This window comes from Cladophialophora psammophila (assembly GCF_000585535.1).
Source record: "Cladophialophora psammophila CBS 110553 chromosome Unknown aczJe-supercont1.6, whole genome shotgun sequence".
NCBI classification, from domain to species: Eukaryota; Fungi; Ascomycota; class Eurotiomycetes; order Chaetothyriales; family Herpotrichiellaceae; genus Cladophialophora; species Cladophialophora psammophila.
In genome coordinates, this window is record NW_006912927.1 from 297,517 (window position 1) to 321,656 (window position 24,140).

The following is a 24,140-nucleotide window of genomic DNA, read 5'->3' on the forward strand; positions in this document are numbered from 1 at the left end:
CTGCCCTTGCTCTTCTCGCTGCCGCGCACTCGACCGAGAGATGACTTTCACGTGCCGCGGCGGCCAGACAAAATGGGCCAAATCAAGCATCAGCCACCGTGGATCACGGACACTGTCGCCAATCACAAGATCGGCCCTGGCAATCGCGTTGTGGTTGTGCAAGCCACGCGTTGCCTTGTTTGGTGTGTTGTGTGTGATAACGCAAAATGGGTAAAATTGCAAAATTGTCGACCCAAGGCCCTGATGGCGCCGACCTTTTGTCAGCCCATGGCAGGAAAGACTCCGGGGCGTCGACTTGGTAGAGGCTGACTATGCATCCATTCGAGCTCGACAGCCCGCCGGGCATCGACTACATATACAGGGCAGGGCGTCCGCGCCCTCCTACATACCCCAGTACTGTCTTACGTCTCATCTCACATCGGAGATCAATTGCACCATTCAGCCTCCATCAAACCAATAAACCCCTGACTCCACCAACATCTCATCCACATTGCACCGTCCGCCTGCGCTTCTCCGGGCGGCGACTAATATTTTATATTTATCAACACCCATCCACCCTGTCCTCACCTCACCACCGGCCGGGCACCCTCTCGCTCTCTGGATCTCGAAAGGCTTGCACTCCATTGACACACCTCGACCGGCACCATGTCCACTCACACAATCGTCATCATCGGCGCTTCGTTCGCTGGGCTTAACGTTGCCCACAACCTGCTGAAGACTGTCATTCCCCAACTGTCTCATGGAGAGAAAAAAGCCTACAAGGTCGTCCAGATTGCCCCCAACGACGAGTTCTTCTGGAAGATTGGCGCCCCCAGAGTGATCGGAAACCCGCAGTCGCTCCCGCTCGAGAAAGCCCTCATCCCCATTGCCCCCGGCTTCAAGGCCTACTCGAAAGAGCAATACGAGTTCATCAAAGCCTATGCTACTTCGATTGACCCTGCAAGCCGAACTGTTCACACCAGCACCGCAGATGCCGTTCATTACGATTCCCTCGTCATTGCTTCCGGCACCAGCTTTGCAACCCCCCTATGGTCCGTCTCCGATGGCTCCGAGCCTCTGAAGGCCGCAATCAGCGAGATCCACAAAAAGATCCCCGACGCACAATCCATCCTGATTGCCGGCGGGGGCGCTGCGGGTGTCGAGACCGCAGGCGAGTTTGGAGAAGTGTACGGAAACAAGAAGGAAATCACACTGTTGTCTGGAAGTACCTCCCTACTTCCCAGACTTCACAACAAGAAGATGGGCCAGGATGCTCAGTCTCGGCTTGAGAAGATGGGAGTCAAGGTTATCAACGACAGTGTCCGAGTGGTCGAGCACACCACACAAGATGGAAAGGAGGTGTTGAAATTGAGCAATGGCGAGACCGAGACCGTCGACATCTACATTGAGGCTACTGGGGACAAGCCAAACAGCAAATTCGTCCCTCAGGAGTGGCTAGACAATGCGCAGAGGGTCAAGACCGACCCCCATACTCTCCGTCTGGATGTCCCCGATGTTACAGGCGTCTACTGCATTGGGAGCGTCGCCAGCTATGCAGACGGCTCCGTCCTCGACGTCAAGTTCGCAGCACCAGCTGTTTTGGAGAGCATTAAACTGGACCTTCAAGGCAAAGGTGGGTTACTCTGCATTTTACCTCCCATGTCGACTCCCGCTAACAAGTCTCAAGGTGGCCCTCGCACCAACAAAATCTACAAGAAGATTACTAGCGACATGCAATTTGTCCCTATTGGTTCTCAAGGAGGTGTTGGTGTTGTCTTCGGGTTCAAGCTTCCCAGCTTCCTGGTCAGGATGGCCAAGGCCAAGGACTTCATGATTGGCAATGCTATCAAGACCGTTGAAGGCACTGCGTGATCGGCGAGAGGCTTCGGTAGAACCTTGCGGCATTCTGTCTTGCGTTATTTGATATTCATAGAGATACCCGGTGTTACTATCAGCGGCTGCGCAACATGGCGTCTGCTTGAGTTGGGATGGGTTGGCATAGAGGATAGCGAGAATACAAGTACACACACAGTAGTAATTACAACAACAATCATCTGTCTCGCTATCTATTGTCCTCAACGGATCGGGAGGATTAGGATGCTGAAGGATGATGGCGAAATTTCCCGATGCTCTGCTTTGGGAAATTCTTCCGCCGAGCATTTCGACATCCACCAATGAATGTCGCGCCGACGATTTGCCAGCCAATTGCTCCCTCTTATCGCTCAATACATTTCCTTCCATCAGGTCGAGCGGCGCACTTGGTTGTGGTGCTTGTTTTACTTATTTAATAGATCTCATACCAGGAATTACCTCTGTGTCAGCCGAAGCGGCCATTCTCTCCTCAATTGCCTGGTGGGAATACGACGACAAAATGCTGGGGCGGGTTTCTTTTGCGGCGAAACCTTCAGCATCAGTAAACAAGCTCCCTCGCTGCGTTACTGTGCGGAGTAGTTGCTTGAAAGCTCCCGCCCAACGAAACTTCTCTTCCTCCCTCTCTCAGACTTCGCGAAGGACAACTCCCACATCCCCTCGAGCTCCTTCGGACCGTTACCGAGCGTTTAGCAGCACAGCAAGAATGTCTGCACCCACGAGAACCGAAACGGATGCCTTCGGGCCCATCGATGTCCCCTCAGACAAATACTGGGGTGCACAGACGCAAAGATCTCTGGGCAATTTCAAGATCAATCAGCCTCAAGATCGAATGCCAGAAGGTGTTGTGCGCGCATTTGGTATCCTGAAAGGGGCCGCTGCAACTGTGAACATGAGATATGGCCTTGGTATGCATTCCGGATAAGCCTCTGCTGAAGCCTATCGTTGACAAAGAAACAGACCCTAAAATTGGAGAGGCGATCCAGCAGGCTGCCGCCGAAGTTGCTTCCTTGAAGTTGGTCGACCATTTCCCTCTCGTCGTCTGGCAAACAGGTTCCGGCACGCAGTCCAATATGAACGCAAATGAGGTCATCTCAAATCGGGCAATTGAGATTCTGGGCGGACAAATGGGCAGCAAGAAGCCTGTTCATCCTAATGACCACGTCAACATGTCAGGTAGCTCCAATGATTCCTTTCCTACGGTCATGCACATTGCTGCTGTTCTTGACTTCGAAGAGAGACTCATCCCTGCTCTCAAGAACCTGAGGGAGGCCCTGCAGAAGAAGGTGGAAGCATTCGACAAGATCATCAAAATTGGCAGGACACATTTGCAGGATGCTACACCCTTGACACTCGGCCAAGAGTTCAGTGGATATGTGGCTCAGCTTGATCGAAACCTTGAGAGGGTCCAAGCTTGCCTCCCGCATCTACGACAGTTGGCTCAGGGCGGTACTGCAGTCGGTACCGGTCTCAACACCTTCAAAGGCTTTGCGGAGGGAATTGCTGAAGAGGTGACCAAGATGACAGGCACAGAATTCGTGACTGCTCCCAATAAGTTCGAGGTCTTGGCCGCTCACGATAGCATCGTTGAGGCTTCCGGAACATTGAACACCCTTGCCTGCAGTCTCTTCAAGATTGCGCAGGATATAAGATACCTTGGCTCGGGGCCTCGTTGCGGTCTTGGAGAGTTGGTCCTCCCAGAAAACGAGCCTGGCAGCAGCATCATGCCCGGAAAGGTCAATCCTACTCAATGCGAGGCTATGACTATGGTTGCTGCCCAAGTCATGGGAAATCATACCGCAGCAACGATTGGTGGCATGAACGGCCAATTCGAACTCAATGTCTTCAAACCTCTATTGATCCGAAATCTCCTTCATAGCAGCAGGATCTTGTCGGATGCAATGAATGGATTTGTCGAGCATCTGGTCGATGGTCTGAAGGCGGACGAAAAGCGAATCTCCACGCTTCTTCATGAAAGGTACGACTCACAGTGCCTCTTTACAAGTCTAAGTTGTCTAGTTACTGACCTCTACCCAGTCTCATGCTCGTCACCTGCCTCAATCCCGTAATTGGCTACGACATGGCCTCAAAGGTGGCGAAGTATGCCCACAAAAAGGGCCTAACTCTAAAACAATCGGCGATGGAATTGAAGGCTCTCTCGGAGGAGGACTTTGACAAATACGTTCGACCCGAGCTCATGCTTGCACCGAAGGAAAAGAAGTGACACGATCCCGTCAGAATATGTGGAGCATAGCGTCGGTAAGGTCACAGGCCCCTGCCTGGAATCATCACCTTGAACATATTGAAGTCTCGAGACTCATGCTTTGTACAGTTAGCATTCCAGGATTCCCTGCACATCATGATCGACCTGGCTTGAATGTGTTGTATAAAATTCACGAACTTTCTTCAGAGCTTCGATCGAACCACAAATGTGCAAGAAGTAGGCCATCGAAACGTCTCATGTTTTGGTCTTTGAATTTACTCCCTGAGCATGTTAATATTACCCAACGCCAGCCCATCGCAGCTCTGGGTATAAATACCTCCTTCCGCCTTCATCCAGGTCCTCAAATTCTGGTCCCAATCATGGATCCTTTCTTCATCAATCCTGAGCGTCTCCTCCATTCTCCCCTCCTCTTTGTCCCCCTCGCTCTGCTTTTTGGTGTGATCCTCTCCTATGACAGCAGTCACTTATATGCTGCAAGTCAATCTGGTGGTGGTGAACAACTCTCCAGACCATGTTCTTTGTCTTCCTCGACGGCATGAGACGAAGCTTCGGGCTCGGCGCTGAAGCAGCCCAGTTATTCCCGAAACCTTCAGTTGATGCCTCATCAGCCACACGGACACGTTTTGCACCTATTCATCTTTGCTTGGGGACCGGGACGAATTGTGCTTCCCAAATGTCGCCTCGAACCCCAGACATATGCCAAAGTGCAGATAAGCCATTCATTTCAGTGGTGGTAGTCGTGCAAAATCAGTGGCAAAAACGATTGTCGATGCATGGTAGATGATAACGATTGGTGCAACTTTGCGAGGTCAACCTCCTTAAGGACTCTTGCAAGGTCCATGTCCGCACCATGAACCGAGTCAGCCGTTCCGCAAGGGAAACCGCCCAGAATCAGTCTGCCATGTGTTGGCGCTTCCAGGTTAAGGAGTGGTGGACGAAGAAAGCAGAGTTTCAAGAGTATCGAGACGACATGCACAATTTCTTTCACGACAACGAAATTCGGTCGCTCGTCGATGCTGCATCAATCACTGCTGGTATGCTAGGGCGCCTCTGGTCATTCCGGACGAAGGGCTCCCCTGACAACCCTGGAAGGCGTCCTCATCCTCGCCAATGAGGCACCATGTTTTGCTCGCGACATTTTCCACTTACACGAGCAAAGAAAGACGTGGTATCCCTTTTGAATCTGTTCACAGTCGAGGACAATGCACCTCTTGACAACATGGCCCTCTAGGCATGGGTCCTTCAGTCCACCCTATCCTGGCTTACATACGGATCCACTTGTCGGTCTTCATGACCAGCAAATCGCGCCTGAGTTGGAAGCTGTGACCGAGAATGTATATATACGCACTGAAGAGCGAACAGTGAGTTGCCAGGGCTTCGTCAGTTAAGCCGGCACAGCCGAACGATGATACACTCACTAAGACTGATTGGATCAGCGGAGAGCGCGGAGGCTACGAGGACAGAGCCACTCACTGAATCATCGGCGACATTGTCAAAGAAACACTGGAGTTTGAATTCAATCTGCCCCTGACAGATGCCTCCAGTCAAAAATCTCCTCCTGGAAGCGCGCCCATCGATATTCCTTTTTCCATTACGTTCGAAGAAGATTACGGTATCATTGAGTGTGGTCTTGAATTCGCGACGCCGGCCGCCCTGAAGATACTGGAGCAATATGTGGGCACAGGAACAGATACAAATCGTGCAATAAGGGTGACAGGCTTCTATTACCACAATCGCCCCAGTCGTCCAACGCGGATCTGCATCCCGAAGGCATGCGGGAAGCGCTTCTTTGAACTCGTCCACGATGCCAAAGCGTAAGCGGGAGTGGCCTGAGTATACGACAAAACCATAGACATTGCATTCATTCCGGACTTGAAGACTCAATTCGAGGAGTATATCTGGTCTTGCCCGGCATGTCAGTAGGCTAAGCTTAGCCCCAAGAGACATTGCGGCGAACTCAAGCCGATACGGATTTCATCATCACTGGCGTTTGAAGTCCTGTCACAGGGCTTCGTTACCGGACTCCCAGCCAGCAATGACCAACGCCATGCTGGTGGCAACCTGTAAACCCTTGGGATGGATCCGTATACTCCCAGGGCCAGGAAATGTAGGCGGCAGAATATTTATCTACACTCGCCCCTATTGTTACCATTCCGAACACTCAAGATCAATCAGGCATTCACAAATACTCTCGACTAATCGCCGCAGCATCAAGCCTGGAAGGTCCTCGACCATGAGCACCCGAGCGACGCCAATGGCTCAAGATAAGGGGCAGCGGATTCTATGTGATGTATCTACGGGTCTGAGCTGCCCTACAACACTTGCTCGGTCCTGGATATACTCCACCAAGTAGAGTTGATCGAAGAACTCTCCAAGGGGATCGGCCAGTTGTTGAACAGGTGCCAAGGGAAGATAGGCGGCTAACCAAACTTGTCTGTCCATTTTCGTTAATTGCCGGGGTTGCGAAGCGTGTAAGAAAACCTTCGGCCTCGTTTTCTCGATACGCACTAACTACCACATTAAGTCAATACTTTCTTGCAGAGACATGCATATGAAGCTCGCCTAGATCTGGGCTTGGGACAGCACGCTTACAAATTCCAAGAGGCAAGGCTCCGAAGCCCATCGCATTTGTTGTGCGCGGCAATTGCGGAAGCGCAGAAGTTATAGCAAGGGAGCGGTGGTACAGGCCTCTAGCACGGAACCTTGAGATTGGTGTGGGGAGAGAAAGAGTCAAGAAGACAAAAGAGAACGAGAGAGAAAGAAGAAGGAAATTCATCTCCGCTGTTGTAAGCTGTCGAACTTTCTCCACCTCGGTGTATCATTTTGGTGAATCCAGCCTGATCTGGGCAAGAGACCATGCAGCCTATCGACAGGGGTCGTCGCAAAGATTCAAGACACGGCGGAGCCAACAAGATACCTACACGTGCATCGTCCTCATGCAGTGTTGACACGCAACCATGTGGCATGGCACAACAAGTTACGCTTCCCGCGGTTTTGAGTACAAGGCCATAGATCAACTATTGGAGCGCGAAAATAATCTGAAGGTTTTAGTCAACGGAATCGACGCGCCGCTTGCCAGGAAGCTCTATCATTGAGAGGCTTTTTGAAATGCTCGGCTAACCAGCCCAAGCCTATATAGAGAGCTTAGCGATATAGAGAATCTACTTACCGGCATTGATGCACATGTAGCCTCGCAGCCTGCTTATCGTTGATTGGCTCCCACGGTTTTCTCTCCTGCCAAGCTCTTGAGGAGCCTTCTCCCCCAGATTTTCGATTTCGACTCATATTCTGTGAGTGTGTCCGTGACTATAGCTATCGAGACTTTTCTAATTAAAGTCGATTTTCTACAATACATCTGACCGCAGCTAAACATTATCCTCGAGTGAAGCCCCCTTGCCTAGTTGGCTTGATATTCCTTGCTGCGGCTGGAGCCAAGCAGGTTGTCTGGAGAATTCAGCTCAAAGAAACTTCTCCAGCCCCGACGTCTTTATTGTCAATCATGCCTGATCGCTCCGAAGTCGCCTATTTTGGCGCTGGTCCCGCCCCTCTCCCTACTCCTGTCATTGAGACAGCCGCTCAAGCATTTGTGAACTTCCAAAACACTGGGCTTTCCCTCGCAGAAATCTCGCATCGCTCTTCAACAGCGAACAAGGTCCTCGCTGACGCCAAAGAGGCCTTGGCAACCTTGTATGATATTCCGACGGACGAATACGACATCATGTTCATGGAGGCCGGAGGGACGGGGGAGTTTAGTGCCGCCCTGCAGAATCTAGTGGGGTGTTGGATCGAGCGCCGTCGGAGGAAGGCCGTGGCGGAACTTGGTGAAAGCAACGCAGCCGAAGTCCTGGAGCGTGTCAAGAAGGAGATTGAGGCAGAGTTGAAGGTTGACTATGTGATAACGGGATCTTGGTCTCTCAAGGCTTGTCAGGAAGCAACGAGACTGATCGGTGCCAAATATGTTAACGTTGCCGTTGACGCTAGGAAGAGCAACAACGGCAAGTTTGGGAAGATTCCAGACGAAAGCGAGTGGAAACTAACACCGAAGGGGAGTGCATTGACTTACTTGTGCGACAATGAGACTGTGGATGGTGTCGAATATCCCAGTTTCCCCAAAGTCTTGGAGAACACCAGTGGCAATGAAGAAGACGACAGAATCGTGGTTGCTGATATGTCCAGCAACTTCGTCAGTCGAAAGATTGATGTTCGAAATTACGGCGTCATCTTCGTGAGCCAGCTTTTCGACCAACGCGCTTTGCAGTGTGCTAATGTTTCTTCAGGGCGGCGCTCAAAAGAACCTTGGTATCGCTGGCATTACCGTGGTCATCATTCGGAAATCCTTGCTTAGCCTTGTCCCACCTCCCACATTCCTGCACGCCCTGTCCCCTGTCATCCCGACTTCAGGATGTCTACCGCCCATCATGCTCTCCTTCTCCACCATCGCTGCCAACAACAGTCTCTACAATACTCTTCCAATCTTCAACCTTTACGTGGCGACTTTGGTCCTGCAGCGCCTCGTCTCCGCATTCGGCCCCAACAAAGTATCTGGTCAGGAAGAGGTCGCCAATCAAAAGGCCAAACTATTATATGAGACCCTTGACTCTCATTCAGAAACGTACCACATCGTCCCGCACAAAGACGCACGGAGCAGAATGAACATTTGCTTCCGGATCATCTCCGGGCCGAAGTCAGACAGCGGAGAAGTCGTGCCTGATGAGGCCAAGGAGAAGGCTTTCCTTTCCGGCGCGGAAGAGCGAGGGCTTCTTGGTCTTAAAGGTCATCGATCCGTCGGTGGAATAAGAGCGAGCAACTACAATGCCGTCCCGCTGGAGAATGTACAGAAACTGGCCGGTTGGTTGGTCGAATTTGCCAAGTCATGATTAAACTCGAGACCCAGCTGGCTCAGCTGGAGCAGATCGAAGGAGGGAAATGGTACGACGTTAGACGGCACTCAACGACCGGCAACGGCGAGAAAGGTACACGAAAAACACTGTGCCCATTATGATTTTAGGGGGTTCAACCGCCATTAAATGCAGTCAATTCTCTTTGCAGAAACCCACTCGGCAGTACCAGAAGGCTTGAGGGCTTTGAGGAGGACCTCTTGACGAGCCTAATGCGCACCGGAGCAGTAACTCTGCCATTTGAGAATCTGCAATAGAAAGCACCGAGCCGAGTGGAAAGCAAGTGGCACGGTCTTGACACAGAGGCGACGCTATGTCTAGTATCGTCGAAGAGTACTCAATTGCGACGAGGTGGCCGCTGTGTCAAATATACCTAACAGTATAGGATGAATAGTAGAGTGCCACCATCTCCAAAAGTAAACGAATAACTACTTATAAATGAAGGTCGCCTTCGATCTAATAACAAAGAACTTTCTATTTGCTGAGACTGTCAATGACTGTCTTGTCTCCATCCCGCTGGTGGAGCCATTTTTGTTCATTCAGGCTCGGCACTAAAGGGACAACGTGATAGGGGCATCGCGCTAGTCCTGTAACTGCCTAGCGCACAAGTCACATGATAACTTGCCGTATTTTCCTCAAAGCTGAGACCCTCCCGCTTTTCACATTTAACTAACTATGTTATATAAATAAAATATGACAAATCCATTCCAACAATGGCGGCACTGGTGGTTTAGTGGTAAAATCCATCGTTGCCATCGATGGGGTGAGTTTAGCCAGTACTTCCCAGTAAGGATTCGACCGTCGCTAACGTCGGCTTTAGCCCCGTGTTCGATTCACGGCCAGTGCAGAACATTTTCTTTTTGTTTTTTTTGCCTCCTTACTTTGTACACGGGTGTATTTGAATTTCCGTTTTCTCGGTATTTTTTTGTCTGTGTGAGACAAGCTGGGCAGCCGGAAGACCTTCCGTTTCTGACTTCCGTGTGGAATCAATAATCACAAGTACATACCTACCGAGCTACTGTGGGTATTAAAGAAAGCCACCCATTCCATCACTCACTTTCTGTATTTCGTCGACGGACGATGCAAGGCTGTGGTCTTTTTTTTTCTCTTCGAAGATCTGAAGAATGATACCTTGAGTTTCGGGAGACTAACGACACCCAGGGACCTCGCCATTCCTCCAATGCACTGTCTAGGAAGACCTAGAGCCTCTTCAGACCCAAAGAAATATATGTATTGTCATCAAGTCAAGCTCGAAGAGTACTAGTAATTGTGCAGTCTTTGAACATCTACAGCCCCCCCCCCCCCGGGCCGCCCAGTATGGACAGAACAGACTCCTGATCTCTAATTCGATGAAGCTCCCTTGCGCGACCGACCAAACAGGGGGCATCACAACCTGGCGCCAGCCTTCCTTCTCGCCTCCTTTTCTCGATCCCTCAGCAGCCTCCTGAGAATCTTGCCGCTGGCGCTCTTGGGGATGACGTCGATGAATTCCACTCCGCCGGCGAGCCACTTGTGCCGAGCCTTCTCCTTCTCGACGTGCTTGATGATGTCGCGCTTGAGGAGGGCCTCGCTTTCCTCCATGCCTATCGACTTGGCCTTCACGACAAACGCCTTGGGTACTTCGCCCGCCCGGTCGTCTGGGATGGGAATAACGGCGCAGTCGGCCACCGCGCGATGGTTGAGCAGGCACGCCTCGAGCTCTGCAGGGGCGACTTGGTGGCCCTGTTGACTTTGTCAGACTTGCTCTGTCACACATCTAGAACCCTGTTCTCGGAAATGTTACTCACCTTGACTTTGATCAGCTCCTTGATGCGATCCACGACCCAGATGTGTTCGTTGCCGTTGGGCGACACTCTGAACTCGACCTCGTCTCCGGTCCGCATGAATCTGCCTTCGGGCATGTCCACAAACGTCTCCATTGTGGCCTTCTCATTCTTCAAGTATCCGAGCACGACGCTGGGAGACTTGACGAGGAGTTCACCCGGTTGATTGTACCCGGTGATCTCGTGCCCCTCAATGCTCATGACTTTGGCCTCGTACCCGGGGATCAGACATCCCGAAGAACCAAACCAGATGTCGCTTGGAGACGTCGAGCATACGACCGTACACGTCTCGGTGAGGCCGTAGCCTTGTCGGACCTTCCAGGCGGGGAACTGCGACGCCAATTCCTCGGCGGTCTCTTTGCCCAGCGGCGCAGCCCCCGTAAAGATGGAGGTCACGCTCGACAGGTCATATTTGCTGGTCAGATCCCGATTCTTGACCATGGCGATGATGATGGGCGGCACGATGTAGAGGGTGTTGATTTTGAAATTCTGGATGCCATTGAGATAGTTGTTCAGGTCGAACTTTGGGAGGATAATGACTTGATCGCCGCGGTACGTCGAAGAGTGGCAGATGACGATCAACCCGTAGATGTGCGACTGAGGGAGCAGGCCGAGAGCCACATCACGATAGCCCGGGGCAATTGCGTCGCGGCTGGGCTGGTCATAGACAGAGATCTGGACGGTGTTGGCGATGACGTTCCGGTGGGAAATCATGACTCCTTTCTGCGGATTCCTGTCAGGACTCGTTTTACATGTGTTGTCAAGAGGGAAAGACTCACCGGCAGTCCCGAGGTGCCACTGGAGTAGCACAGGAATGCGGTCTGCCGTGCACCCTGGCCCTTCTCCCACTTGATAGGCTCTAGCGCTGGCAGCGAGCGGCCCTCCTTGGTCAATTGGGACAGAGTCTTGAATTCGCTGGGGATGGGAGGGTCGTTTGGCATTTCACAGATATAGACGTTCTTCCGCGGGATGTTCGACTTGGCCGCGGCTTCCAGGGCGGTTTGCAGCAGCGGCATCACGGTGAACAGCACCTTGGATCCGGAGTTCGTGAGTTGATAGCTCAGCTCGTCGGCGTTGAAGGCGGCGTTGGCGGGGGCGGACACGCCGTTGATTCTGTGGATAGCCCAGTTCAGCGTCATGATGTCTATCTGTGGTCATCCGTTAGAACCTTGTTCCGCGTGTGTAACATATACATATAGACAAAAACAAATTGCCCGAGCAACAACTCCTCTGTGTATATGTATTATTAATGTATATATTTACCGTGTTCAGCGCAAAGATGCCCACGACCTTGTCATATTCGGTGCCCTCATTGACCCCCCAGCCAAACTCTTTGGCCAGCGCACGTGACAGGCTGTCCACATCGTCCTTCTGTTGTCGCGCCGAGACGCTCTTGCCCGTCAGGCCGCAGGTGTAGGCGTCCTTGGACTTGGAGTACGGGCTCCGGCCGTGCTTCTCGTCCAGCATGAAATCGCATATGGGCACCGTGTCGGGGATTTCGGGGAGAGGAGGGATCCATTTCATGGGATAGAAGACCATGGCTGCGTTTTTGGGGGGGGGGGGGTGCAGACAAGAGAGAGATGAAGAGAAAGAGGCTTGTAAGAAGAAATCGATCGGCTGCCGCACCGCTCAAGGGAGTGAAACAAGACAATTGAAATGTGCCTTTCTTTCTTTCTTTCTTTCTTCCTTCCTTTTTGCCCTCTTTCGCTCCTTCGCCGCAGGGCTCAGATGTACACAGGCAGTCCGACGGAGGAGCAAACTAGGTACGTAGGTCAACAAACACAAGCACTTGCGCGAGATCAAGGGACGGGCAGTGGGATTATCTTCGGCCGAGAAAGCTCCATGGGAATGGAATGGCGATAGCATCCATGGATGCCTTTTACCCGAGGTACATAAGACGCCTACGAGCGAAGCCCTTGCACGGAGTACGGAGCACGGAGTACCCCAGAGGAAAGACGTGATAAAGCTACCCCATCATTGACCTGTTTGGGTGTTGCCGCACCTTTGCCGGGCATTCATTGGGAGTTTGAGAGCACTGGGGGAGCATTGAGTGGGCGAGATTTGTGGGCGTTGTGGGCGTCAGTTCCGGGTGCCACGAAGCCCGGTGGAAGCCCGGTGGGACAAGCCCGGCACCCCGTGTCTGGCCCCCCACCCCCCAAGACACTGCCAATGCTCAATGATGATTTATTCCGTGTCCCTTTCTTCTCCCCAAGAAACACCCTGTTGCGATGCCGGCGGAGAGCATCACAGCGACACCAGCCGCAACCTAAAGTTGCCTGTCGTCCGAGTGCGGGGCAGTCGGCAAATGAATCAGCCAGGCGTCCTCGAGTTCTCCCTAATAAAATTCCTGCTTTCTGTGTGGTTGCGTAGCTGTGGCTGTGCTGCGTGGCTGGCGACTTTTCACCGTGATAATGTATTGAGAACCATCGTTGAGAAGCTGGCGAGTTCTGCCCCTTTCATATATGCCCTCGACTAACGAGAAAACAATAGGGGACGACGGCATTTGAACGGGTCGGAAACGCGTTTCCGTGTGTTACCAATCCCCCTGGTCTTGTGCTATGTACTCCGGGAGCTGCCAACACTATCAGCAACCAATCGCCATGTTGTCGTATCTGTTGGGGAATCTCTGGGAGTGGGTGATATGTAACATGGGTGATTATCAGAATTCTTACATGCCAGCGCTCTAAGGTTCCTTGTTCTGCTCGGCAAGGCTGAGCTTTCAAATATCATCTCCTAGACTCCCCGGATTTCGTCATTGGTGCAACCATGCAAGTCTGTTGACAGGGGACATAACACATTGTCATCCAATCAACCAGTCTGGGTGACCGAGTCGAATCACTCTACATACCCAGTAAAACGGTATGACCGCCAGCCCTTCGCAGCTCAATAGACCTCTAAGGGATCGTCTTGGGATTGTTCGACGATCACATAGGGGTCTTGTAAAGCGTCGAGCCGCGCTATCATCGACTTCGGATCTTCATCCATTTGCAAGTGATTGCGGAGAACAAAGAGAAGAGGTGTGGCAACCAGCAATCACCTCGAAAGGCTGAGCGGCAGCCTCGGACGGTGTCCCCCTGAGCTGGTGTTGCCAGGAGCGGGAGAAAATGACGTACGAGGAGGCTGATCAAACAAGATCTCCCGCAACCTCGTTTCCCGCAAATTAAAAATGTCTTGCTGTGAAACCCTGCAGCCTCACATGCATTGCGACAAATAATTGCCACGTTTGGCATTGAAATGACCGTCTAGTATCCAGAAGGCGCACCCCCAAGTACGACTGATCTGATGGTCTGAGGCAAGCCATATGGAAGGGTACTCGGTATACATCGGAAGCCCCAGTGAGATCATGCTCACAGGGATACCCTTGGTTCCCGGTAACTGTTATCATATCAAGAATACCTGGCATATCAAGGTACATACATACTTGATATGTGCATACATCGCCTGAGGCTTGATGGAACACAGTACAGGTCGTCGCGGAGTCTTGTTTCCGAGCGTGTGGTGAAACTCAAGCGAAGGAGGTCTCAGTCGTGTTCGCAGTTTGGCCTCAGTTATTGCGGTGTTCTGTGTTCTGCTTCTCTTTGTAAGATATTGCAGCTGGACACTCCAAATCACACCACGGGGCCTGAGCATGACATGCAGGGTGCCGAATACTGTCCAGAGTAGCTCAGTTCTACTACTCCATACCCGCGGACAGCTGCCGGGCATTATCGAGGGCGCGCTTGTGTTTGTTGCCAGTCCCTCTTCGCTACTCGCAAAAAGGTCTCAACAAAACAAATGGAGAGGCTGGTGTGCCGAGGCTGGACACATGCATTTTCTCAGCTAGACCATCCGCCATCCAATCTAGACTCCCCAGAGGCCAATCACTTGCTATCCAAGCTTCCGCTGACCTTCGTCTAAGTTTGATCTGGGTCTCGGAAGAGGGAAAATATGCTGCATGCATGTCAAAAGGCACCACTTCATGCCTGCAATATCTCAAATACAGAAAAACCTACCTAGCTTCTCGGTTGTGTTATCGAGAGGTGGCTGGCTAACAAGGCGCCGACTGGCGCAAAGCACCAAAGCTTCAGACAAAGCTGTCCACCTGTCTCGGTAGAACTCGTCCAAAAGAGCTGTTTGAGGCTTTTTTGTTGACTTGAACGATTGGATTCGACTTGCACGGGCGAGGACGAACGGCAAACGATCCCCGCCCCCGCACTTTCGAGGATTGTGTAATTCAATTTTGCAAGGTTCAAGGTAAAGTTGACGAGGACCACTAGTTGCATCGAGCAATCGCACGTCCTCCTTCTTACAGTAGATACGAGTTGCCGCCGCGCGGCAAGTTGGAGATGAGACATGAGCCAGGATGATGCGCCTACTCGTGCAGATTGGCAGTAAGCGAACCAGTCTGCATCGCGGGAGTGAAACGACGATCAAATCGGTCAAAGGTTCTTACACATGTTTTCGCCACAAGCTTCAAAGGAGCATTGTACTTGAAACCCACCTTGGAGATGGCAAACATGTGGGGTCTAACGAGACGGTGAAAAAGATACCCAGAAACCCAGACAACAAGACGCCGGAGCCTTGTGATACAGTTCTATCATGGGACATGGCGGTGAAGATTTGGCTCTGAACGATAAAGCAGATAGCAATCCTCTGCCCACACATTCCGCGCATCATGATAGGTAAGCGTCTGGCAAAACGTGAGCTCGGCATGCTGTGTTTCTTCAGGTGATTTCAAGCCGGGCCCTAACACTGCAGGCGCCACATCGCATAGGAACACTGCATCATGCAGCAGCGGCAACCAAAGGCAACGTCAGGCCAATCAATGGACGAACAGTGGCCGACCATCGGGTTCTGATGCTGGGTTGCACTAGGAGCATATCGTTTCCAAGATTTCTGACAGTCTAAGGATCCTCTCTTTGTGTTTCGCCGGCGTTATACTGTGTGTAGCAGCTTCCCAAGAGCCCGGAAATGTCGGCACGACCTGTCAGAGACAACCTTTAGGCCGAAGCTGTGCCCATGTGGATCTCGGGATTGTACCGCCTGCAGAGTGGCAATCATCATGCTTGACTTGCAGTGACTTTGAGGTAGCAGCAGCGAATCGAAGGATACCGAGTATGGGCGAGGTATCCAGGGTCGCAAGATCTGAGGGAAGATCGACAAGCCTTGCAGCGCAATAGTGAGGAGAGGAGCAGGAAGGGACTGTGCTAGAGCATCATTCCATATTCAAGGCGATGCTCGGGCTGGGTGGCAATGAGTCAACCAAGGCATGAGCTTGACAGGTGCTTGTACAACGCGACAGAAACAGTGAGCTTTGGGTTCACATGACAAGCAGCGGCAATTTGATATATATATATGTATATGTGAGCTAAATGACTTTTGCGCGGGGATTGAAATATGCTCAGAGAACTTGGCAAGAAGTTGGTCGTATATCACAAAACCACACCAGAAGTCCCGAGTACTGGTACAGCGTACGGAGGGCACTTTGTCTCGAAACCGCTGACTGCGGACGCCTAGACCCGAGTAGAGGTATGGTGACATACCAATATTCCGTACCCAGGGACACAGCAAGAGGTGCAGGCGCCGGGAGGATGATAGTGGTCAAGGATTCAAGGGGCGGGAGAGGGCGTCTTGGATCGGAAAGACTACCCCGTACTTGGTAATGACCCTTGTACGGAGTCTGTACGGAGAATGTTCCCGGTTGATAAATACCCAAAAGAGTGACATTTTAAGCGGATGGTGGTGGCGGTGGGTTCAACCAGGCCAAGCAAAAGTTGTGGCCATCACTGACTTTCTTGGGCCTTTTTCCTTCTGTTGCTGGCTCCGGATCAATCAGCATGTGAGCGTCATCCGGTTTAGTCGCCTTGGTCTTTGTCTTCGCGTACGGAGTAATGTACCTCGTATGAAGTACGAGGTATTGACAGCGGGCTCCGCTGTGAAATTAAAGAGACAAAAGACTCCCTTCCAGCTGTCCTTTCAACCTCGTCTCTCATCACTGTTACAGCCCTGCTGGTCATGTTGATCTTTTGATCGGCTTCACTTCACGCCTCAAGCTACAATCCCACTTACGCATTGTTGGTTGACGGGATCGCACCTCCACCACGCCAGACCATCGCCAGATACGTCGACCTGAGCAAGCTGAGGATCCACCCCGGAAATAAGACGTTCGTCTATCACTCGTTCTAACTTCCTGGTCAGTCCGCCTCAGTCTCCCCTTCCTGCGACCTGCAACCTGCCACCCGCAACCCGCACGCGCTGCGAGTCTTTGCAGTACCCTTGTATCTGCCTTGCCCTGCCTTTGGCCACTTTCCCATCTCGTCTTAATGGTGGAATTCACTCGCTAGTTACCTATCTGCACCTGCTCCTCCTCCTCCCTCACCCTCGCTTGTCCAAACTGCTGCCAACATCTGCACGGCAACTCCGTTCCTTTCAAGTTTTAATTTGGCGTCTACTTCTCGGTCAACCATTGCAACACTTGTCCCATCCTCGCCGTCCGCAGCCTGTACGCATAGTTCTCATATGCACGAATAGATACTCGAGATCCCTAGAGCTCCCCAAAGCTCCCTCGTCGCATCTTCCTGCTCCGGAGATTCAGAACCTGTCCCCTTCGATCCACGATCCACGATCCACGATCCACGTCCATGTCCATACGCGCACCTGCGCCCGTCATCTTGTCCCTCTGTTCCAACACATACTGGCTCCCTGTCTTTTGCCTCGAACCCTACCCTTAGGCAGAGACGGTCGATCCTAAGTTAAAGGAGACAACGTCGGCTGGTCATCCTGTCAGCCCTTCTCCGTCGAGTTGAGTGGTGTCGCCGTCTGGTGTGATACTTGACACGCGAAAAGGAGCTCTACCAACCCACCCTCGATGCAATAAGTCCTCCGATCGAAGCGTTTTGACGACCCACCGTACGATATTGTGTGCGAACCCCTTGCGCGTGGGCTGAAGACAAGCATTGCGATGCAGTAATAGGTGGAATCCTCCTCCCGTCACCATAGGCTGAAGCCAATCTCTCAAAATGGCCGTTTCAATACCATTGGGCTCATTCTGGACCGTCCTGTTCCTTTGCACCGCCTTTCTCTCGCTATGGGTTGCACCATCTCAAGGCCTCGACATTTCCTATTGCTCGCCGGATAACAACGCCGGCAGCTACCAAGGCCGTGAGTAGTCCATCCCAAGTCCGTGCGCAGGTTCGCCAATCACTGATGTCCACCTCCAGACTACAACGAGTTCCAGTCGAATGGAGCCTGCCAACAGCAATGTCAAGGTTCTTTTGCATTCGCCGTCCTCCAAGGCTACTACTGCTGGTGCTCCAACTACATTCCTTCTCCGCAGGAAAGCACTTATGATTGCAATCAGCAATGTCCGGGCTTTACCTCTGAGTGGTGTGGCAACACCGATGACGGCCTTTATGGATATTACCTCTTGAGTGCAGGAGTCCCTTTAGGAACCTCTGGCTCGACAGCCATCCCACCATCCTCAACATCTTCCCCTTCTTCGGCTCCATCGTCGGTTAGTATTGATACCTCCACCTCCATCACTTCCAGTTCCGCGTCCGCATCCACGTCCTCTACGGATACTGGATCCCCCACATCTTCCCCTACTCCTAATACATGGATCATCCACCGTTCCTCTTCTGTGGTAACAATTGGATCGTCTCAGAGTTCTGACGAGACTGCCGTTGTGACTTGGTCCAGCGACACCTCGATGAGCTGGATGAGCTCCACTGTATGACAACCCATCCTGTTGTGGCTGACCTATCTCAATCCCCCTGATGAAAGATTACGTGTCCTATTATTGAACTCGTGTCCTGCGCGCTATAGTGCGATGCTGACGATCGTCCCAGACCTCTCAGCCCTCGACGACACCTCCACCAAGCCCAAGCTCAGCTCCAACCCCAAGTGAAATATACACGAGCATCACAACCGTCACAGGAGAAGTTCGGACTGTGGTTGTGACACCGTCTGCAGCCGCCACCTCGGATGCCACGCTCGGCCAGAGCGTCACTGGGGGCGGTGGCGTCAGCACTGGCAAAGTTGTTGGCATCGTTCTTGGTGTTGCTCTGGGCATCGGCGTTGTGATTGGAACCGCAGTCTATCTCTGGTTCCGCAGACGTCACAAGAATGTCGCGACAGAAGGCGGCCCGGAAACGGCTTACCTTCCTCGAACGGGCGACAGTTCACCTTCCAATAATGTTCCGTCACGGCAAGTTAGTCAGTTGTCGTCGTCAGGCTTGCTCGGGACTAAGACTCCCCGCATCAACACGTCTGGAGTCAGTCTGGGCAATGACCTGCGAGGCGTCGATACCGGCTCAACGACCTTCGATCGCCGGAGCCTAGGTACAGACCAGCGACTGAACCCGTATGCATTGTACATCCATGACGAGAGTCGCCTTAGCAATGTGTCTCTTCAAGATAACCAGGATTATTCCAGGCAGTTACGGGTGAGTGTGTCTGTCCTTGGGTTGTCGTGTTCCAACTGCTGACCATGACATAGGTGGCAAACCCAGACCCCTGAAAACCCAATATCTTGGTCGACATTCGATTAGCTTGTACTAATCTTTAATGAGAATCCGCGCAGGAAGAAAAAAAGAATGGAGAGGATTTGCGCCTTGAGGAAACGATTTCTACGATGAGACGAGATGTCGCCTTTCGCGACTTACAACAGTTGGTACACGCACCCTTGAATCGAAATTGGAGGCGTTCTGTGGGCGCATTGTACATTTTAACATACCATAAGATGGCGCATAGCCATGGGATACGCAGTGAGGACATGTACGCATTGAAATAGGGCGTTCGATGTACGGGAACGGGCACACCGAGGAGGACCTTGGTTTTCGCTCGCGGGCGCCCGTCTGAGTGTCGAAGCATTTTGCATCTTGTCCAAGGGTGGATACATTGGGCGACCACGTCGATCTGTACAGGGCCTGGTCTGAGTTCTTTTTCGGCAGGTCTACTTGTAGGTTTGGGCCGAGGAAGGCATATGGGTCTATATAGATGTAAGACAAAAGTTGGCACCCTTTTTTTTTCCCTCTCGCCATCATGAAGCAGTGTAGACAAGTAGGTGCCATTCTGAAACACCCGGTTGGGTAGTAACTAGGCTGACGGTATGTTGGTGTTTGATGCCCAAAGTCCACATTAGAAAAATCGACAAGGCTCTGCTGTGTCCCGATTGTGCACACGAGCATTTTTCAGGCTGAAGTTTGGCTCATCGGGCTTCGGCCCAGCCCGCAACCCGGAGTTTGAAAGTTGGCTCGGTAATGCTTGCGGTGCCGGGGCCATGAAGGCGAATGTGAATGCCCAACGGCGATTGTTGAGGGGATCAACGCCCTCTGGTACTGAAAATTCGAGAGGAACAAAGCCTTAAGGCAACCATTGTGGGTTGATAGAGAAACGGCGAGATGGGTTGGCATAACTGCCCAAGGCTACCTGAGGCGAGTTCGCTGAGTGGCAGCTCACTGACCGGTAGGCAATGCAACGGTACATCTGTACTTGTTACTTCGTACTGGACAGACCGCATCCCTCCAAGTACTGGGAAGGCGTAGCTCATTCAAGCTCGTTGCTAGTAGGCACCAGTCGATCCCCCCGCGCTGCCGCCCACCAGCCCCTCCAGTCTGTCAGGTGTGGTGTTCTGTTTTTTTTTTTCCCTTCCAGCTTTTCACTAATCCCATCCACCAAAGCCTGGCAGGTCAAGTCATTGGGCTCGCGTGCATGGAACTACGTCACCTGCTTCGGGCTGCGGGTGTTGCTTTCTCTCCATCACGTCGCGACCCCTTACGGTGCCCTTCTTCTTCACGTTGGGGGTGTTTTGCTACTGGCTGTCTGCAAGACTGTAGCTGGCGGCGGATCGCCAGTGGGACAAGGGGACAATTGGACAGGTTGGGTTGATATCGATGTCGATGGAGATGGTGATGGAGATGGTGGTGGTGGGCTTTTGGCAGCCAGAAAGGTCCTGCTGCGCGTGGGCATGCGCCTGCGCCTGCGCCTGCGCCCGCGCCCGCGGCTGCACACGCACATGTTCCCAGTTGGCAGTCACAGTCCAACAAGTCCCACCTAAAAACTAGGCTCATCTCCCCCAGCGGCCTTGCTGGCTCTTCTCACCTCACCCAACTGCGTAATAACTCAACTTCCCCCCTTCGTCCTCTCTCACTCACTCTTCTCTTCCAACGTTGGCAGCTCGCATTTGTGCTTCTTGTTCTTCGTTTAGGGCTGTTGGTGCAACTGACCTCTTCTGCAACAATATACTTTACCACTAACGTCTTTGAAACTGTCATCCATTCTGGAACGAGTTTGCCGGAACCCCTCCACGGACCAGACTGCCAACTCAGCGAACCGAACACCCCCCCTACCTGCCCAGTGCCCTTCCGAGTCAAGTTCCAAAAAAAAAAAACCAACAAGAAGAAAAACAAACATAACCACACCCTGCCATGGCAGGACGCCGTTACGCCGATGATGTGTCTGTCGACCGTTACGAAGACCGCCGAGAAAGTTACATCTCACGGAATGGTCGACGATACTATGATGACCGTTTCGTCGAGGAAGACGTAGACTATCGCCGCCCCACGCCTGTGCCCGTGCGTGAGCGGGAAAGAGAAACCATTGTGCGAGAAGAAATCCGTGAACGACCAGGCTCTACACCTGCTTTTCTACAAGAAGGTTATGGCCGAACCTCCGCTGGGCCAGTGGTCCTGCGGAAGCGAGAACAAGAAGACTTCGAGTTCGCTGCTCGGGTTCGTCGGCGATCCCCTTCTCCCCAGCCAGAGAGGAAGATCGAAAAGGAGGAGATCATCATCAGGAAAGACGAGTCAGAATCAAGGCCACCTCCTCGGCGGGAACGAGAAGTGGAGCGTGACGAGATCATCATCCGCCGAGACGAGCGAGAGCCCGAGCGCAGACTTCCACCTCCTCAACGTGACCGGGATCGGGAGGAAATCATCATCCGACGGGACGAACGAGAACGAGAGGTGCGGCCGCCACCGCCCAGGGAAGTGAACTCTTCCCGAGAGGAAATTGTTATTCGCCGAGATGAACGAGAGCGCGAGGTGCGGCCACCGCCGCCTAGAGAAGTCAACTCCTCGAGAGAGGAAATCGTCATTCGTCGCGATGAGAGTGACCGACGATCTCGCTATGACGACTATGACGATGTAGTCTCCAGGCGAGGAGGTGATTACGATCGGAGATCCGTCCGAGGCGACGTCGACAGGCAAGAAATCATCATCCGGCGCGACGAACAGAATCTCGAGCCCCGCCGATACGAGGACTATGCGTTGGCTCGCCCCAAATCTCATGAACGAGCGAGGTCCAGAGCTCGACGCTCGAGTAGTGCTTCAAATGATGAAATCATCATCAGGCAACAGGAGCGCGAGGGACGCAGCGGCACTCGCAACCAACAGGAAATCATCATTCGCAAGAGCTCTCGCTCCAGGTCTCCTGCCACCTCGGTGACTTCGGCTCGCACTGCGCCCATGATGCCCCCTGCGCCTCTTCCTCCTCCAGAGCCTCCGATCATCAATGCCCCTACCATTCATCAAGAGGTCATAACGCATCATCGCCATATCGACCATGGCTTTGAAGTCGCCATCCCAACTCGGCCACGGGTGATTTCACGGCCACCATCGCCGCCAAGCCCGCCCCTGGCTCCCCCTCCACCAGTACGAGCTCGATCAGAAGAGCGTATTGAGATCAGCAGAACCCAAACCAGGAATGGTCGTACGGAGAATGAGGATATTGTGATAGATCGCAGGGACGGTCCAGCCAGCCCGAAAAGCGTTGCTGCACCGTATACTCCCCCGCCGGCACGTGAACTCTATTACGAGCCTCCACCCCCTCGTCGTGAGGTTTATCGTGGCTATGAACGGGACGTGCAAGAAGAAGCAGAGTACTATAATGCTCGTGCCATGGATCGAGCTTACGTCGGCGAAGCGTACCATGGAGCTACCCGCGACTGGGAAATTGTGGATGTTCCTCCGGGTACTCGTCGCGTTCGAATGGATGGGCTTGGAGGGGCGAGTCAGGAGATTACCTGGCAGAGATACAACGGTGTGCGAAGGAGCAAGTTCATGCCAGATGGAGTTGATGAGCGTTACGACAGTGCAGTTGCGAGACCCCTTCCAGCGCCAGCACCCGCACCTGTGCTGCCTGCACCGCTCCCCGCACCGATCCCTGTTCATCCGCCAGCTCCGCTGCCATCGTCGAACGGAGAGATTGGCCGTCGTTATGGAAAGGAGCGGGATCCCAAGGAAGGCCTATGGACCGAGGTCACCAAGGATCTCGTTGTCAAGGAAGCGATTCAGGAGATGGGGTATGAGTTTGAGGAGACTGACGATTTTTACTATATCATCGCCTATCTGCGCTACGTGAGTTTTGTCTCTGTGCAACTCTGTCTCGAACCAAATTGCTAACGATATTCCAGGAAGATATTGCTCGTCTAGTTGGTCTGTCCGATGACATCCGCAAAGAGCGTCGTAAGCGAATCAAGGAGATTGAATGGGAAAATCGAGTCCTCCCTCCCGCCATTGAAGAACCAGCGCCACGCCCACTCGCCATCGAGCCTCCTCCACCGCGCCATCGCCAGGACTGGGATCGAGAGGAAGAGCGCTTTATTGAGCGGGAAGTCGTCTACCGAGGGGGTCGGCCACCTCCACCACCCGGTTGGAGACGTTGAATGTGAGCAGCCATTTAGATTCGGATTTGTGGAGAAATGATGTCCAAGCTGCGTCGAAATAAAGCAAGTTGATACGAATTTCCTTTGTTTTGGTGGAATAGCATTTTAGCAAGCGAGAGTTTCCTTGACGGCAGAGAAAGAAAGAAAGAGCAAAAAATAGGACGCAAAATGCCCTATACCGCCGTACATGAATCTGTGTTCTCAGGATGGGTGAGAGTGATGATCATGGTTGTGGTAAAGTGGACTCTGTGGTCTTTCGGTGTCGGGTTCCTAACTTTGACATATGTGATGATTGACAAGATGCTGTCACGAAGAAATTCATGATGGTCTGATGAACGTTTGGTGTCTGCTCCACAGAACAGTACATTGTTTGGACTATGTGATGGGATACATGATGATATGACAATGGGATGAGGGCGTCGGCCATTTTACATTTCACCACTTCACGACAATCTTCTAAACTTGGGACAGCAACCAGATGACCAATCACTGTGGATATTGATGACAATAAATTGGTTTTTCCCGTCATGTACACCGTATGCTGTACCAGGTCTCCAATTTTCTACCCGTGATAGGGGGCCGGACAGGAAATGGCTTCAGCTGGGTAAAGGGCAAGGTCAGTTTGGAAGGATTCCTAACCGACGCGAGGTGTGTGTGTGTACGGAGTACGGAGCACTTTGCAATAAATCTAACGGGTCTGTAAA

The 24,140-nt window shown here is 52.4% G+C and overlaps 6 protein-coding genes across 6 annotated transcripts; 5 read left to right on the plus strand and 1 right to left on the minus strand.

Annotated features, from left to right (window-relative positions):
* Positions 1–645: 645 nt before the first annotated feature.
* Positions 646–1,851, plus strand: A1O5_04446 (uncharacterized protein; the record flags this gene model as incomplete). Its single annotated transcript, XM_007745053.1, has 1 exon — positions 646–1,851. The coding sequence occupies one exon, from the start codon at positions 646–648 to the stop codon at positions 1,849–1,851; it is 1,206 nt and encodes a 401-aa protein (XP_007743243.1).
* A 703-nt stretch (positions 1,852–2,554) lies between these two features.
* On the plus strand, positions 2,555–4,072 carry A1O5_04447 (fumarate hydratase, mitochondrial; the record flags this gene model as incomplete). The annotated part of the gene is made up of 3 exons (XM_007745054.1): positions 2,555–2,756; positions 2,803–3,826; positions 3,886–4,072. The coding sequence occupies 3 exons, from the start codon at positions 2,555–2,557 to the stop codon at positions 4,070–4,072; spliced, it is 1,413 nt and encodes a 470-aa protein (XP_007743244.1).
* A 3,499-nt stretch (positions 4,073–7,571) lies between these two features.
* On the plus strand, positions 7,572–8,949 carry A1O5_04448 (phosphoserine aminotransferase; the record flags this gene model as incomplete). Its single annotated transcript, XM_007745055.1, has 2 exons — positions 7,572–8,297; positions 8,350–8,949. 2 exons carry the CDS (start codon positions 7,572–7,574, stop codon positions 8,947–8,949), a joined length of 1,326 nt encoding a protein of 441 aa, XP_007743245.1.
* A 1,407-nt stretch (positions 8,950–10,356) lies between these two features.
* A1O5_04450 (uncharacterized protein) lies at positions 10,357–12,332 on the minus strand (the record flags this gene model as incomplete). The annotated part of the gene is made up of 4 exons (XM_007745056.1): positions 10,357–10,692; positions 10,758–11,516; positions 11,573–11,941; positions 12,057–12,332. 4 exons carry the CDS (start codon positions 12,330–12,332, stop codon positions 10,357–10,359), a joined length of 1,740 nt encoding a protein of 579 aa, XP_007743246.1.
* A 5,459-nt stretch (positions 12,333–17,791) lies between these two features.
* On the plus strand, positions 17,792–19,290 carry A1O5_04451 (uncharacterized protein; the record flags this gene model as incomplete). Its single annotated transcript, XM_007745057.1, has 4 exons — positions 17,792–17,933; positions 17,993–18,501; positions 18,620–19,216; positions 19,270–19,290. The coding sequence occupies 4 exons, from the start codon at positions 17,792–17,794 to the stop codon at positions 19,288–19,290; spliced, it is 1,269 nt and encodes a 422-aa protein (XP_007743247.1).
* Positions 19,291–21,199: 1,909 nt separating this feature from the next.
* On the plus strand, positions 21,200–23,436 carry A1O5_04452 (uncharacterized protein; the record flags this gene model as incomplete). The annotated part of the gene is made up of 2 exons (XM_007745058.1): positions 21,200–23,128; positions 23,185–23,436. The coding sequence occupies 2 exons, from the start codon at positions 21,200–21,202 to the stop codon at positions 23,434–23,436; spliced, it is 2,181 nt and encodes a 726-aa protein (XP_007743248.1).
* Positions 23,437–24,140: the final 704 nt, after the last annotated feature.